The 15,400-nt window shown below is 46.9% G+C and overlaps 2 protein-coding genes across 5 annotated transcripts; both read right to left on the bottom strand.

Annotated features, from left to right (window-relative positions):
• Positions 1-1,709: 1,709 nt before the first annotated feature.
• Positions 1,710-5,541, bottom strand: LOC116591774 (bile acid-CoA:amino acid N-acyltransferase-like). 4 transcript variants are annotated; one of them, XM_032345002.1, is made up of 4 exons: positions 5,021-5,541; positions 4,655-4,805; positions 3,609-3,669; positions 1,710-1,839 (listed from the first exon to the last, which is right to left on the bottom strand). In XM_032345002.1, exons 1-3 carry the CDS (start codon positions 5,432-5,434, stop codon positions 3,611-3,613), a joined length of 624 nt encoding a protein of 207 aa, XP_032200893.1. In that variant the 5' UTR covers positions 5,435-5,541; the 3' UTR covers positions 1,710-1,839; positions 3,609-3,610. The 4 variants fall into 4 exon arrangements, with proteins under 4 accessions (XP_032200893.1, XP_032200891.1, XP_032200892.1 ...); XM_032345000.1 differs by having other exon boundaries at positions 1,710-1,961; XM_032345001.1 differs by lacking the exon at positions 1,710-1,839 and adding an exon at positions 2,666-3,125.
• Positions 5,542-7,377: 1,836 nt separating this feature from the next.
• LOC116591773 (acyl-coenzyme A thioesterase 6-like) lies at positions 7,378-10,918 on the bottom strand. The gene is made up of 3 exons (XM_032344998.1): positions 10,318-10,918; positions 9,631-9,833; positions 7,378-8,089 (listed from the first exon to the last, which is right to left on the bottom strand). The coding sequence occupies exons 1-3, from the start codon at positions 10,772-10,774 to the stop codon at positions 7,484-7,486; spliced, it is 1,266 nt and encodes a 421-aa protein (XP_032200889.1). The 5' UTR covers positions 10,775-10,918; the 3' UTR covers positions 7,378-7,483.
• Between the last annotated feature and the right edge of the window lie 4,482 nt (positions 10,919-15,400).

The following is a 15,400-nucleotide window of genomic DNA, read 5'->3' on the forward strand; positions in this document are numbered from 1 at the left end:
CAGCATGTGCGGCGGGGCTGCTGGGCTCTCGCAGGACGCGAGAGCTTCTCCATGCAGGGTGGTCAGGAGATGCTTTCTATGGGAAGCGGTGTCACTCGCTCTGCAGTGACGTGCCTGCCTAAATTGAAAACCTCGCTATAAAATTGCCCTTCCCGAAAATAACTTTAAAAATTCCCTTCTCCTGCAGATTGCCCATCCGCATCCTTGTCTTTATCGCCTGTTGTAATTCACCTGTAGTTGGACCTAAACTAAATTCCTTTTTTTTTTTCTTTTGTTCTTTTTATGACTGAAACTAAATTCAGCTGTATTTCCCCGGTTGCCTTTCCCCAACCCCTCCATGGAGCCAGAGGCGAATGAAAGCATAAAACGGTGGTTTTAGATGACCGAGATGCCCTCCCTTCCTCTCCTGCGATTAAATTAGACAAAAACTGTAAAAATACTGAGTTGCTAGGGGTATGGAGAAATGCGGTTGCGTATATACACTGCTCTTTATAACTGACACAGCCTTTGTGGAGAGCTGTTGGTAATAGTATGAAAAGCTTTAAATACGTGTGCACCTCTGTGACCCAGCAGTTGGACTTCTGGGACTTCATCTTGAAGCAATAATCAGACAAGTGCACAGAGATTTGTTCAAGGTTTTAATAGCAAAAAGTAAAATAACCAAAATGTCAAGGAAAAAAAAATTGGTATTATCAAAAATCCAAACAATGAAATAATATACTTCCATTAAGAATGTTGCTAGGGGCGCCTGGGTGGCTAAGTGGGTTAAGCCTCTGCCTTCACCTCAGGTCATGATCTCAGAGTCCAGGGATGGAGCCCCGCATCAGGCTCTCTGCTCAGCAGGGAGCCTGCTTCCTCCTCTCTCTGCCTGTCTTTCTGCCTACTTGTGATCTCTGTCAAGTAAATAAATAAAATCTTTTAAAAAAAGAAAAAAGAGTGTTGCTGAAATGGGATTCCTGGGTGGCTCAGTCAGTTAAGCTTCTGACTCTTGATTTCAGCTCAGGTCATGATCCCAGGATCCTGGGATCCAGCCCCACATTGGGCTCCTTGCTCACTGTGGAGCCTGCTTCTCCTTCTCCCTCTGCCTGCCTCTCGGCTCACTTGCGCTCTCTCTCTCTCTCTCTCTGTCAAATAAATGAATAAAATCCTTTTTTTAAAAAAGTTGTTGAAATGCATCTATTCACATGCAGTCATGATGTCCTAATTTAAAATGCAAGTTACCAAACAAAATACTTGGTCTAATCTTCTTAAAAATGATATACTGCAGGGATGCCTGGATGGCTCAGTCCATTAAGCCTCTGACTCTCCATTTTGACTCCGGTCATGATCTGGGTGGGGAGGGGGGGAGGAGGGAGTGTGGATCTCATCCTGGGCATGGAGCCTGCTTGGGATTTTCTCCCTCTCCCTCTCTCTCTGCCCCTGCTCCCACTTGAGCACACACACTCTCTCTAATAAATCTAAAATATATATATATACCGTGCACACATTTATATATAACATATATCTAAAAGAATATGATGAGAGTCTAATGTTTGCTGCAGATTGAATTGTGTCCTCCCCACTAAAATTCATATGTTGAAGCTCTAAGGCCACTGTGACTGTACTTGGAAAGAGGGCTCTTAAGGAGGTAATTTCAGTTAAATGAGGCCATAAGAGTGGGGCCCTAATCCAATATAACTAGTGTCCGTAGAAGAGGAATAAACAAACATGCTAGGAGTGGTGCTCACAGAGGAAAGGCCATCCAAGGACACAGTAAGAAGATGGTCACCTGCCAGTCAACAAGAGAAGCCTCTCCCAAAACTAACACTGTTGGCATCTTGATTTTGGAATTTCAGCCTCCTGTATTGTGAGGAAATAAATTTCTGTTGTTTAAGCCACCTGGTCTGTGGTATTCTACTATGGCAGCCTGAGAAGTCTAATATGGTGTTCATTTTGCTTCTCTATTTTCTCATTATTCTATTCTGGAATGTGAATACACACACACACAGACACACATATATATATATATAAAATAAATTTTTATCTATTCAATTATTTAATATTTTATATCTAATTAAACAATTAATTTAAATATTAATGGAGTTTAATATTTAATTTAATATTTAAATTATTTGAATTATTTTTTAGATTTATTAATTTTTCGTTATTTTCTGATTATTCTATTCTGGAATGTGAATATTTATTTATTTATTTATATTTAATTTAATTAATTTTTGTTTTGTAGATAGGCTTGGCTCCACACCAGGCATGGAGGCCAACATGGGACTTGAACTCATGACCCTGAGATAAAGACCTGAGCTGAGATCAAGAGTTTGACCCTTAACCAGCCAAGCCACCCAGGAGCCCCAGTAATGTGGATAAATCTACATTAGGGGTATTTCCCAGAATGAGGTTTACTACCAGAGATAAATTTTTTCTGAGTGTCGTCCATATGGCAAGGCAAAAATCTAATTTCCAGGGACGCCTGGGTGGCTCAGTTGGTTAAGCAGCTGCCTTCGGCTCAGGTCATGATCCCGGGGTCCTGGGATTGAGTCCCGCATGGGGCTCCTTGCTCGGCGGGGAGCCTGCTTCTCCCTCTGCCTCTGCCTGACTCTTTGTCTGCCTGTGCTCGCTTGCTCTCTCTCCCTCTGTCTCTGGCAAATAAATAAATAAAATCTTTAAAAAAAAAAAATCTAATTTCCAAACATCTGGTCTTCTTATTGCCCTGTGAGCTGCACTCCTTCCCTTCAAAGTCCTAGACCCCAAACCTTTTCTCCTTAGTTCAGGATGACATATATACTTCGTTTTGCCTCACTGTCTTTGGAATTTCCATGTCTGTGTGGATTCCCCGTATATAAAAAGCTAAGTTTCATTTCCTCCTATTAATCTGTCTCATGTCAATTTGATTCTTAATCCAGCTAGAGAGACTTTGAAGGGGACAGTAAATTATTGCTCCCTCACAGTAGAAAGAGAGTAAAGTGTCAAACTATTTCCTTCTGATGTTGAAGTCATTTCTCTTTCAACATTTCTATGGTAGGTTATGTTATTCATTCACCATTCCAAGAGAGGAATGTCTCAGCCAATTCCCTCCTAGTATTTTTCAGATATATTCTTCTGTGTTATTCCAATAAAAGTCCCAGATAAATCTATAAAAACGGATGGAGGGGCAAGAACATTAGACTATAAACCAAACTAAGAAATCTAAAATTCCAGTGCAAAAGGCCATTCTAAATTTTCAAATCTAGAAAGAAATTAAGGCACACCTAGTCACCAAAGTGAAAGCCAGGATGTATATGTTTAGGTAGCAGTTTTTACAGTATAGTTTTCTTAACATTCAGATAACTTGACATATCTTGATCTGCTCTTTTTAAAATTAGATAAATCTCAAGCATCTCAGGACTCAAGTTTACTTTTAGAAAGCCTAAAGCAAACCATGAAAAAGACATAACACATAGGTCCTCAATTATTCCAGCAATGGATTTTTCCAACCACAGGTTTACAACATTAAAATAACTGAGAATTTGTTAATTTTGTTTCAATTCAGCTATTTGATCCCCAGTATGTAAACTTGCTACTACCTTTTAGACTCTTTAGAAAAAAAGAAAGAAAAGAAAAGAAAAGCCACTTACCCTCAACTATGAAATGTTTTAAATCTCTCATTTGAAAGATTCTTAGTTGTTCCAAAGGATCCTGAGAGTGAGAGTAGAAAATAAGCCAGACAAGTTTTTTAAAAACAAAAACCTATTTCACTCATTCAGTCAGCCCGTTTTCGGTGTGAGTGTAGCTCTCAAAGAATTTGACTACGGCCTGATTTTAGCACCATCTAGCTGTGTGATTTGGATAAAACACTTTAAGCCTCCGTTTTCCTCATCTGTAAAAGAAATTGTTCTTTGATCTATGAAACCAGCAACGAAGTCTGTTCATCATGATGAATATCTCCAAGCAATCAGAGTATTTGAAAATAACAACAAAAAGGTCATCTGGGGGCGCCTGGGTGGCTCAGTGGGTTAAAGCCTCCGCCTTCGGCTGGGGTCATGATCTCAGGGTCCTGCAATAGAGCCCCGCATCAGGCTTCCTGCTCCGCGGGGAGCCTGCTTCCTCCTCTCTCTCTGCCTGCCGCTCTGCCTACTCTGTCTGTCAAATAAATAAAATATTAAAAAAAAGAAAGGGTCATCTGTATCCTAACGTAAAACCAGTGTATAAAAAAAGTGAACAATGTATGTAATAGAACTTCAGTTACGTTGGAGCTTGAACCGATACCAGTGAAAGATCTGGATCCACTATTCTCGTCATTTTTACAAGGAATAACTGGAAACGTAAAATGAACACAAAGCTCCGCCTACTACAGAGGTAAACCAAATACTTAAGGCTAGAAACTGTACCCCAGCGTTGTGCTTACTATAGCAGAGATGCTCGCAAGGAATAGCGCGGGCAGCACTAGGAGCTTAAAGGGGGCGGCAGCTGGCAGAACAGAGGTTCCCGAGCAGATTAAATTTAAATCCCAATCACCATTTGGGAGAGTGACTGTCCCACCTGAGTCTAGGGAGACAAAATCAAGGAATTAAGGCGCTCGTTCTGGTTTTTTGGAGATAAACTAGCCAGCAAAGCAAGTCAGCTTTCCTAAATCGATTCCCCAAATCCATGCGCAGCCCTCTGCCGAAAAGACCTCACGCACCCGGGGGCAGCAAGAAGACGCCCCGCAGGCGGCCGGCCTGCAGCCGAGCACGGCGCAGCTCGGGGCTGGAGAACCAGCGCTGCACCTGAGCGGAGGCCAGCGCCGGGCCCAGCGACACCGCCGGCTGCGGCGGCGCGCGGTGGACGGTCACCTCCACTTTTTTTTTTTTTTTTTTAAAGATTTTATTTATTTATTTGACAGAGAGAGTACAAGCAAGCAGAGAAGCAGGCAGAGAGAGAGGAGGGGAAGCAGGCTCCCTGATGAGCAGAGAGCCTGATGTGGGGCTCGATCCCAGGATCCTGGGATCATGACCTGAGCCGAAGGCAGAGGCTTTAACCCACTGAGCCACCCAGGTGCCCCGGTCACCTCCACTTTGAGCGGGCTTCTCACCACGCCCCTCGGCACCTGGTTGAAGCAGGGATCCTCGCAGCCGACCCGCGAGAGGCTCCACAGGAGCCCCATGGGCTCCACGCCCGTGAAGTCGCCGCCCACAGCCGGGGCCCTGGCCGGGTCCAAGCCCCCGCGGCCGTCCGCCTCGTAGTGCGCCAGCGAATGGAAGGGGCGGCCTCGGAAGCTGACTGCCGACGGCCGCAGGGTCGCCCGCTCCCTCGGGCCTAAGGCTTCCACTTGAATGTGCAGGAGCTCGACGGCCAGCCCAGTCTTAGGCGTGACGGTCAGGGCCGCGGACTTCTGGGAGTGAAGGGTCGATGTGGACATCGACCTCCGGGGCAGGAGGGGGATCCTGGGGGTTCCGAGCACCGCCTGGGCAGCCCTCCACATGACCCCGATATCTTCGCGGCTTTGGCTGGGACGCGAGACCCGCAGCCGGGCGGCGGCAGGAGGGAGAGTCAGTGGTCTCCAGGCGCGGCTGGCCGGAGCCGGGCGGGGCAGAGCGGGGCGCGGCAGCCCGGGGGTGGGGGCCGGGCAGCCCGCGCGGTAAGAGCCGAGCGGCGCCGGGCCGGGTAGGGCCCAATGCGACGTCCGCTTTCCCGGAGGGCCCTTGACGGGTCTCTGGGGCGCCGCTCAGCAAAATGCTGCAAGAAGAGGCGACTTAGGAGGACCCGGGGTCGGTCATGCTTTTGGAGTCCTCGTCGTGGGACGGCTTAAAAGAGGCAGGAGCTCCTCCCCACCCTACTTCTCCACGTGGCCAGGGAGAGAAGTTACTGATCTGACAGAATGCTGGCCGGTCTCTTTCTTGAAAGTCCCTCCCTGGCCACCAGGGGTCACAATTCCCTAAACCTGGTTGAAGGAGGCTACGTGTAATAGCCTTTGGCCAAATTCCTTCCTTGAAATTTTTTTGCCTGGGATTAAGAAAGACTGCCAAGGTTAAAGCTTAAACGTGTAGATGAGGCAGCGCTACAGATGTATACGCTATGGAAATAATCGTTATTGTCTTGGGGCCTGGCCCAAGTATGAAAAATGTGTTTTTTTATGCAGAAAAAATTACATCGAGACTGTCCTTGTTTTCCAGAAAAAGCCCCGGGACTCACAAAATAAAACCGTATTTTTTTACATTCATACAAATATTTGCATGTACATGCATATAAAATGGTTCTGGAAGGGTATACTCCAAGTTGGTAACTAATGAGCCCTGTGAGAAGCCTGGAACTGGGTAATAAGTTAAGAGGGTTAAATTTAATCTGACTGTCATGTCCAACCTCAGAATGCAAGAACAAGTCCAAAGTTCTGGAATCAGCACCTCTGAGAATCTCAGAGTTGGAAGACACCCGAAAGGCCCTTATGCCTTCTCTCTTTTAAGTTGGAATCCTCACTTAGATTTTGTAGGATCCATTACTTCTCCCTCATGAAAATTTAACTGTTGGGGTTTTTTTTAATTTTTTAAAAAAGATTTTATTTATTTGTCAGAGAGAGAGAGAGAGAGTACACAAGTAGGCAGAACAGCAAGCAGAGCCAAAACCAGGCACCCTGTTGAGCAATGAGCCTGATGTGGGACCAGATCCCAGATCTTGGGAGCATGACCTCAGCCAAAGGCAGAAGCTTAAAGGACTGAGACACACAGGCATCCCTAAATGTTATGTTTTTAAAAAGATAAATAGATAAAATTTTAAAAGACTTTTAAATATTTTATTTATTTATTTATTTGACAGACAGGGATCACAAGTAGGCAAAAGGCAGGCAGAGAGAGAGAGGAGGAAGCAGGCTCCCTGCTGAGCAGACAGCCCAATATGCTGCTCCATCCCAGGATCCTGGGATCATGACCTGAGCCAAAGGCAGAGGCTTTAACCCACTGAGTCACCCCGGCGCCCCAGGGGATACAGAACTCTTAGCAATAAAGATGCTCAGTCTTCAAAACCAGAACACAGGTCAAAGCTAGACCAGCAATTAAGAGTTGGGCAGGTACTTCTCACCTTTCTCCTATTTCAGGTTAGGACTGATCCTATGGATAAGACCACGGTTAAGCCTATATGGTAAGGAAAGTTCAGGGAGAAAGGGGTGGCAGTGAAGAAAGGAGGGTCCCAAAGTCTGGGAATCCAATAGGACCTGACCAGAAGATAAGATAATTATTTTGTGGCCAAAAGTTTCCTATGTGCTTTGGAAAACCCCATACATGTTCTATGAATTAATTTTTTAAAGATTTTATTTATTTATTTGACAGACAGAGACACAGCGAGGGAGGGAACACAAGCAGGGGGAGAGGGAGAGGGAAAGGCAGGCTTCCTGCGAAGCAGGGAACCCAACGTGGGGCTCCATCCCAGGACCCTGGGATCATGACCAGAGCCAAAGGCAGACGCTTAACGACAGAGCCACCCAGGCGCCCCTATGAATTAGATTTTTATTCAGAGTATCTGGTCTATGATTACTACAATGTTATATTTTGCTGGACTGGGCAAATTTTTTACCACTGAGATGTTTATGGAAGAAAGTCTGAATTTGCTGCCAGGCATCTACCTGTGCCCTTGACTGAGCCTTTGGCTCACCTCCATGGACTACTGCTTGGCCTAACACTGTATGTACAGAAACTCTGCAAGGAGGAAAGTAAGGGGGATCAATACAATGACCAGTTCCTGGGTAGCAGATTATCTGGGGCCTGTCTTTCCCATGGGCTTGTAACCGTTCAGAGGCTATCTGAGCATAGACGGGACTCTTCCAGTCTTGATCATCCATGCCAACAATGAACAGGAAGGGCCCCTGAGCCCTTTCCACTGGAATAATACTTGGGTGATTGGGTTCCTCCAGTGGGTTGTCCCAAACATCCATAAAATGCAAATGTCCCGACTCATTAATTGTACATCTCCCTGGGTCACTGCCAAGACTGGGAATAATCATATCCTTGTAATGCAGAGAAGCTATTGTGTTGGCCACACAGGTATTGATAAGGACCGTGGCTGTGATGCCCTTCAAGAAAGAGGCCATTGAGAGACACAGGTCACCTCCTTTGGAGAAGCCAAGAAGCCCAACATTTGGGCCTTTCACCTGAAGAAGAGAAACAGAACAAGTCCAGAATTTGTAACTGGAGGACATAAATGGTGATTTTTATATTCTCCTGGTAGCTTTCTTAAGTGTCATTCACTTTCTTTCCTTATGCAGCAACCCACAAAGCTCAACTGTGTCTTGTAAGAAGCAAATCAATTGATTTCCTAGTACGCAGGCCTTCCACTAATATTCATGGCAACTGGGTCAAGAGTATACACGGAGACCCATACACCCCATATCTAAGTGTTTAAAAGTTACAAATCAAATCAACAAACTCTTCAAATATATTTTTGGCTCCCACCTTCATAAATATACCTCCATAATGGAAAGTCTGAAAGCTTGGGAGTCCTTGAAGTTCTGTACTGGGATGTGGCCTGGCGGAGAGCCAGTCCAGTCCTCCATCCCTGGCCCACCTTCCTTCTTTTCCTGCCCCTACGTCCATCATGCACCTTGAGAGGCCTCTCATACATGTATGTGGACACCCCAGCCTACATGTTTAAGGCCTAGGTGTGTTCACATTGATAGCTCAGAGAAGAGACATAGGGCCTGGAAGCAGGATCAGTGCTATTTGGCAAAGAATTCTGGGGCTCCAGATCACAATGGCATGGGGTGTGTGTGTGTGTGTGTGTGTGTGTGTAAGGGACACAAATTCCAGGTGGATACATTGCCTGGGTGCTTGGGACTCCTTACCCTGTGGGTAGGGATGCAGCCCAAAGGAAGGCCAGAGTGTGGCCATCTAAAACAAAAGGCCCAGGACAGAAGACCCTCTTGCCTAGGTCTAAGGGCATTTCTGTCCTTATTTCTGGTCTCTTCTTTTTCCCTGGGGCCTTATCTCCTCTAATAAACCAATAATCACAGTTCAAGATCATCTAGGTTTTAGCAACTCTGCTAAGAGACCATTCCCTGCATTCTGGCAGAGTTAGAGTACCTTACAGAGCTGACAGAACATTTTATTACTTAACAGTAGAAGATTTGGGTTTAAGTGTATATAGTTGTAGAGTATGTATTCCATTTACAATCATACCAAAATGTTTTGATTATTTTTTCCAGTCTCAGATAAAACTCTCTCTCTAAAATCATAATACCATCATCACACTTAACACAATTAATGATTCCTTAATATCATCAAATATACTCCCTTTTCAAATGTCCTAAAATGTCTCTTAATAGTCAAATGTTTTCCGCTATACATTTAGAATAGCCTTATACATGAAAAAAGCTGAATCTCAGAGAAAGCAGTTGCCTTATTCAGGATTATAAGGCCATGTGGTGGTAGATGGAGAATCAGAATGTCAGGTTACTAACATTTTAGTAGAGCCCTTTGAATTATGGTCAAGAATTAAAGGGAAATAAACAGTTGAGTCATAAGAGATTGGAAAAAGATGGGTAGAAACAAAAAGAATAATCTTAGTAACTTTTGAAGGAACTTTGGTGTCTCACAACATCTTTCTATGCCCCTGTGTCCTGGTAGGGTTTTTGAATCCAGTCCTGTGTCTGCTCTACTCCCTCTCCTCTGCATCCAGGCAAGCAGCAGAACCCACCTGTGGATGCTGCAGCATGAAGTTCACAGCTTCTTCAAAGTACTCCAGGTGCAAAGCTTCCAAATTCTCAGGGAGGTCTTCAAATCTGAAGTAAGCCAAAGCAAGCACAGCGAAACCATGTCCAGCCAGGAGGCTGGCCCTATATTCACAAAGGCCACCACCAGTTCCAAACAGATCGATGATCCCAGGGAAGGGTCCTGCACCTAGAAAGCACCACAAATCATAAGGAGCGCCCTCTGCCCCTCCTTGCTGCTTATGTGTGGTGGCTATCGGTTTGATTTTTTTTAGGATTAGGGAGCACTGCCTCTACCTGTGACGTTTAGCTTCCTTTGAAATTTGATGTGGAAAGAGGCCAAGACCACTCTCCACAGCGACAAAAGTCATTACCTAATACTGGTATCTGAAACACAGCCGCCTGCTGGCACTTGAAATAAATGCACTTCCTGAGCATGTTGAATGCACATTTTACCGTACAGCTCAGGAGTGGCAGTGACTCTAGGAAGTGCCATGAAACTTAAAGAGGAAACAAACTTCTATCCAGAAACCATAATAGGCTCTGGAGTGTGCGGACGAGCTTAGGAAAATTCCCCAATCATGTGGTTCCCCGGGCCAGCCAAGAGGCCGCCCGGGGTCCCGGGACTCCCCCACCACGCTTCTCCAGAACAGCCTCGAACCCCGGGCGCTCACCTGGGGGCAGGAAGAGCGTGGCGCGCAACCGGCCCGCGCGCACCGGCTCCCGCCGCACGCCCGGCCGCAGGAACTCGCGCTCGTGCACCGTCCGGCCCAGGACACGACCCGCGTCGGGCTCGTGGCCGTCGAGCACCTCCAGCTCCACGGCGAAGGGCGTCTGCACGTTCCGCTTCACGAGCCGCTCCAGGGGCTTCTCGGGCTCCAGGGCCCAGAGCAGCCCCATAGGCTCGAGCCCCACGAAGCTGCCGCCCAGCGCGGGCGCGCGCTCCAGGTCCAGGAGGCCGCCGGCGTCGGCTTCGTACCGCGCGTGGGCCCGGAAGAGCGCGCCCTTCTCGTCGCGCAGGGACGCGCGCAGCGTGACGGGCTGTCGCGGGGCCAGGCCGTGCACGGCGATGCGCACGGGCTCGTCCCAGCTGCAGCGGCCCGCGGGCTCCAGGATCCAGGTCGCAGGCATCCTGATTTCTGCTGAACTGAGGATTGCAGGCTTCAGAGAGCTCAGAGTTCAGTCACGTGTTTATCCAGGCTTCTCTCCACCTACCTGGGAAGCAGTTGCAGTTGGAACCTTTGCCCGTCGCATGTTGGACGCACGTGGGACACCCTCAGCCGCTGTGTGAGGTCTCCTAGTGTTTGTGCAAATCCACTAGTGTCTGGTCGGAAGAAAGTAGCTGCTAAATTAGGAATTCATTATTGATTCTGCAGTCCGGCGCAGTAAGTGTGGAAGAGAGGTAAAAAGAAGGCTGAGCTGGGGGAAACGATGGCAGGTCCAAGAATCTGGAGCTGTAGAAAGCATCCCCGGTGACTGTAATTCAGATGGCAGTGGAGAAACAGCCTGCTCCTTCCTTTGCCTCAGTCCTTTACAGAGCCTTTCCCCCAGAGTCAAGGGTACCAAGGGTGCTTCCAGAGCAGGTAGATGTTGATGGAGTGTAATTTACCTGAATTCCAGTCTGATCCTGCTCCTTAATATCCTGCTGATCCTTATTTAGCAAGATGTGTAATTAAGTCCCTGAATTCAGCCTCTTTGTAAAAGGCATATTGGGATGAATACGTCGGCTACCATATGTAGAAACACTGCATGGATAAAACCTTTTAGCAGGTGCTCAGCAAGAGTTTTGCTTAGCTTGAGATCTGTTTATTTGAGAGAGCACTGGGGCATAAGCAGCGGCAGGGGCAGGCAGAGGGAGAGAGAGTAGCATGCTTCTTGGGGAGCAGGGAGCCTGATGCTGTGCTTGATCCTAGAACTTTGGGATCAGGACCCCAGCTGAAGACAGACCCTTAAGTCACTGAGTCACCCATGTGCCCCTGGAGTTTTACTTTTTAATTCACAGATCTGGTCACTGACAGTCTCCGTGTTGTTGAGTTGTGTCAGAGTTCTGGCAGGGAACAAGTGGCACTTTCCAATTGCGTAATTTGTGGAGAGTTTCATAAGAGGACTATTTCCAGAATCATCGGCAAGGTTAAAACACAAACAAGGTTGGCTACAGAACCTTGGGCCCAGAAAGCTCAAGGGCAGAGGGTTGCCTGGCAGGATGGTTTAGCCAGGGTGGTGGGAGGAAGGCAATCCAAGGTGAATTAGGAGGAGTGGGGAGAGAATGAATACCTTGACCTCACTCTTCTCTCGCCCTTCACGTTTTTTTTTTTTTTTTTTTTTTTTAAGATTTTATTTATTTGTCAGAGAGAGAGAGGGAGAGAGAGCAAGCGCAGGCAGACAGAATGGCAGGCAGAGGCAGAGGGAGAAGCAGGCTCCCTGCCGAGCAAGGAGCCCGCTGTGGGACTCGATCTCAGGACGCTGGGATCATGACCCGAACCGAAGGCAGTCGCTTAACCAACTGAGCCACCCAGGCGTCACTACGTTTGTTTTTTTAATTAAGATTTTATTTATTTATTTGACAGACAGAGATCACAAGTAGGCAGAAAGAGAGACAAGAGATGGGGAAGCAGGCTCTGAAGCCAGGGAAGCAGGCTCCTTGCTGAGCAGAGAGCTGGACCTGATTTGGGGCTTGATCCCAGGACCCTGGGATCATGATCCGAGCTGAAACATTAGCTTTAACCCACTGAGCCACCCAGGTGCCCCTCCCCCTTCACACTTTTGCCAGTGCCCTTCATTAGCTAAACCCAACCATTCAGCTCAGCCTACTGGTTGGAGCGCACAGAAGATGCCCAGGGAGTGGAAGCTCAACACATAGTTATAAACTGAACAAAAAGAAGCCAGACTAGGTCCCAGATCTCAGAGTGCAGTGAGTTTGGAGCTCTCTACCCCTGAAGTAACTTCTGTGGAGTATTTTAAATACCTGTTGTTTAAAGTGTTGCAGGCTGTGGCCCTTGGGTGGCTCAGTTGGTTAAACATCTGCCTTCGTCTCATGTCATGATCCTGGTGCTGGGATCAAGCCCCGGGTTGGTCTCTCTGCTCAGCAGGGTGTTTGCTTTTCCCTCTCCCTCTTGGTGTTCTTTCTCTCTCAAGTAAATAAATAAAAAAATAAAATCTCTTTTAAGAAATAAAAAAGTGTTGGGGCACCTGGGTGGCTCAGTGGGTTAAGCCTCTGCCTTCGGCTCAGGTCATGGTCCCAGGGTCCTGGGATTGAGCTCTGCGTCGCGCTCCCTGCTTGGTGGGGAGCTTGCTTTCCCCCTCTCTCTGCCTGCCTCTCTGCCTACTTGTGATCTCTCTCTGTCAAATAAATTAAAAAAACAAAAACAAAAACATGTTGCTGGCTGTGCTCAATCCAGGAACACTCAGCTTACAAAGAATTTACCTGGCCTGCTGTGGCCACCAGCACAACTGACATCGGCACTCAGGGGCGCCTGGGTGGCTTAGTAGGTTAAGTGTCTGGCTCTTATTTCAGGTCAGGTCATAATCTTAGGGTTATGAGATCAATCCCCACATCAGGCTCCATGCTGGGTGTGGAGCCTGCTTGAGATCCTCCCTCTCCCTCTGCTGCCCACCCAAAGAGAGAGAGAGAGAGGGAAGGAAAATAAATTTTTTTTTAAGATTTTATGTATTTGACAGACAGCGAGAGAGGGAACACAAGCAGGGGGAGTGGGAGAGGGAGAAGCAGGCTTCCTGCTGAGTAGGGATCCCGATGTGGGGTTCGATCCCAGGACCCTGGGATCATGACCTGAGCCGAAGGCAGATGCCTAAGGACTGAGTCAGCCAGGTGCCCCCAAAAGAAAGAAACTTAAAAAATGAAATCTGCACTTAGGTTTTAGAAAGGCCAAGAAAAAGGTGATTTCTACCTCTCACTTCCCTGTTACCTAGGTTGTTGTGAAGAGGCACAGAAATGGCTCCCAAGGACATGAGGGAAAAGCAGCAAAGGAGGAGGCCTGGGGGTCCTGGGATCAACCCCCACAGCGGGCTCCCTGCTGTGGGGAAGCCTGCTCTTCTCTCTCCCTCTGCCCATCCCCCTGCTTGAGCGTGCTCTTTAGGTCTCTATCAAATGGATGAATAAACTCTTTAAAAAAGGGGCACATGGGTGGCCCAGTGGGTTAAAGCCTCTGCCTTCAGCTCAGGTCATGATCTCAGGGTCCGGGGATCAAGCCCCACCACGGGCTTTCTGCTCAGCGGGCAGGATGCTTCCTCCTCTCTCTCTGCCTGCCTCTCTGGCTACTTGTGATCTCTCTCTGTGTCTAATAAATAAATAAAATCTTAAAAAAGAAAGAAATATTGAGAGTGCTTAGAATTCAATAAGAAAAAAATAAAGCCAATAGAAAAATGGGTAAAAACTTTATTTGGTCAATTTCCAAACAAGGAAACATACATAACAAAGATATAGGAGGACATTCAAAGTCATAACTAGAGAATACAGATTAAAACATCACAGTAGTCCGGGGCGCCTGGGTGGCTAGGTGGGTTAAACCTCTGCCTTCAGCTCAGGTCTTGATCCCAGGGTCCTGGGATGGAGCCTGGAGCCCTGCATCAGGACTCTGCTCAGCAGGGAGCCAGCTTCCTCCTCTCTCTCTGCCTGCTGCTCTGCCTACTTGTGATCCCTGTCTGTCAAATAAATAAATAAAATCTTGGGAAAAAACCAACACCACCACCACAGTACTCCATTTTTGCCTATCATATTTTACCATATTAAAAACAGGAATAGGGGCACCTGGGTGGCTCAGTGGGTTGGGCTGCTGCCTTCGGCTCGGGTCGTGATCTCGGGGTCCTGGGATTGAGTCCCGCATCGGGCTCTCTGCTCAGTGGGGAGCCTGCTTCCCTCTCTCTCTCTCTGCCTACTTGTGATCTTTCTCTGTCAAAAAAATAAATAGAATCTTTAAAAATAAATGAATAAATAAATAATAAATAAAAACAGGGATAATACTCATGGATATTGAGGGCGGAGAGGAAAATCCTCTCCCATACACCACTGATGAAGTAGAAACTGGCACTAGCATTGTAAGAGCAATCTGAGGTGCCTACCAAAAATTTAAATGTGTACAAATAGTCTCAGCATTTCTACCTACAGCAATCTAGCCTATATAAACATTCAAATAACTGCTGAAGGATATATGTGTGAAGATATTCACAGCAGCATGAATTGTAATAGCAAAAAAAAAAAAGATATCCCTTCCTCAAAAAGATAATATGAACACTCAGCAGTATAAGGAATAAATGCATTGTAACTTTCTGAAACTGTAAAACTATAAAGCTATTTCAAAAATAATGCACTGGGGACTCAGTTAAGTGTCTGCCTTGGGCTCAGGTCATGATCCCAGGGTCCTGGGATTGAGCAGGCTCCCTGCTCAGCCAGGAGTCTGCTTCTCCCTGCGCACCCACCCCCCAACTTGTGTGAGATCTCTATCTGTCTCTCTCTCAAATAAATAAATACAATCCTTAAAGAAAATGATAATGCATTGGGGTGCCTGGGTGGTTAAGCATCCCACTCTTGATTTTGGATCAGTTCATGATCTCGAGGCTGTGAGATCGAGCCCCCCATTGGGCTCCCGGCTCACTGAGAAGTCTGCTTCTTTCCCTCTTCTCTCCCTCCGCCCCACCTCCAGCACATGCTCTCTCTCAAATAAATAAGTAAATCTTTTTTTTTTTTTTAAGATTTTATTTATTTATTTGTCAGAGAGAGAGAGGAGTGAGAGTGAGCACAAG

This window comes from Mustela erminea, chromosome 5, assembly GCF_009829155.1.
Source record: "Mustela erminea isolate mMusErm1 chromosome 5, mMusErm1.Pri, whole genome shotgun sequence".
NCBI classification, from domain to species: domain Eukaryota; kingdom Metazoa; phylum Chordata; class Mammalia; order Carnivora; family Mustelidae; genus Mustela; species Mustela erminea.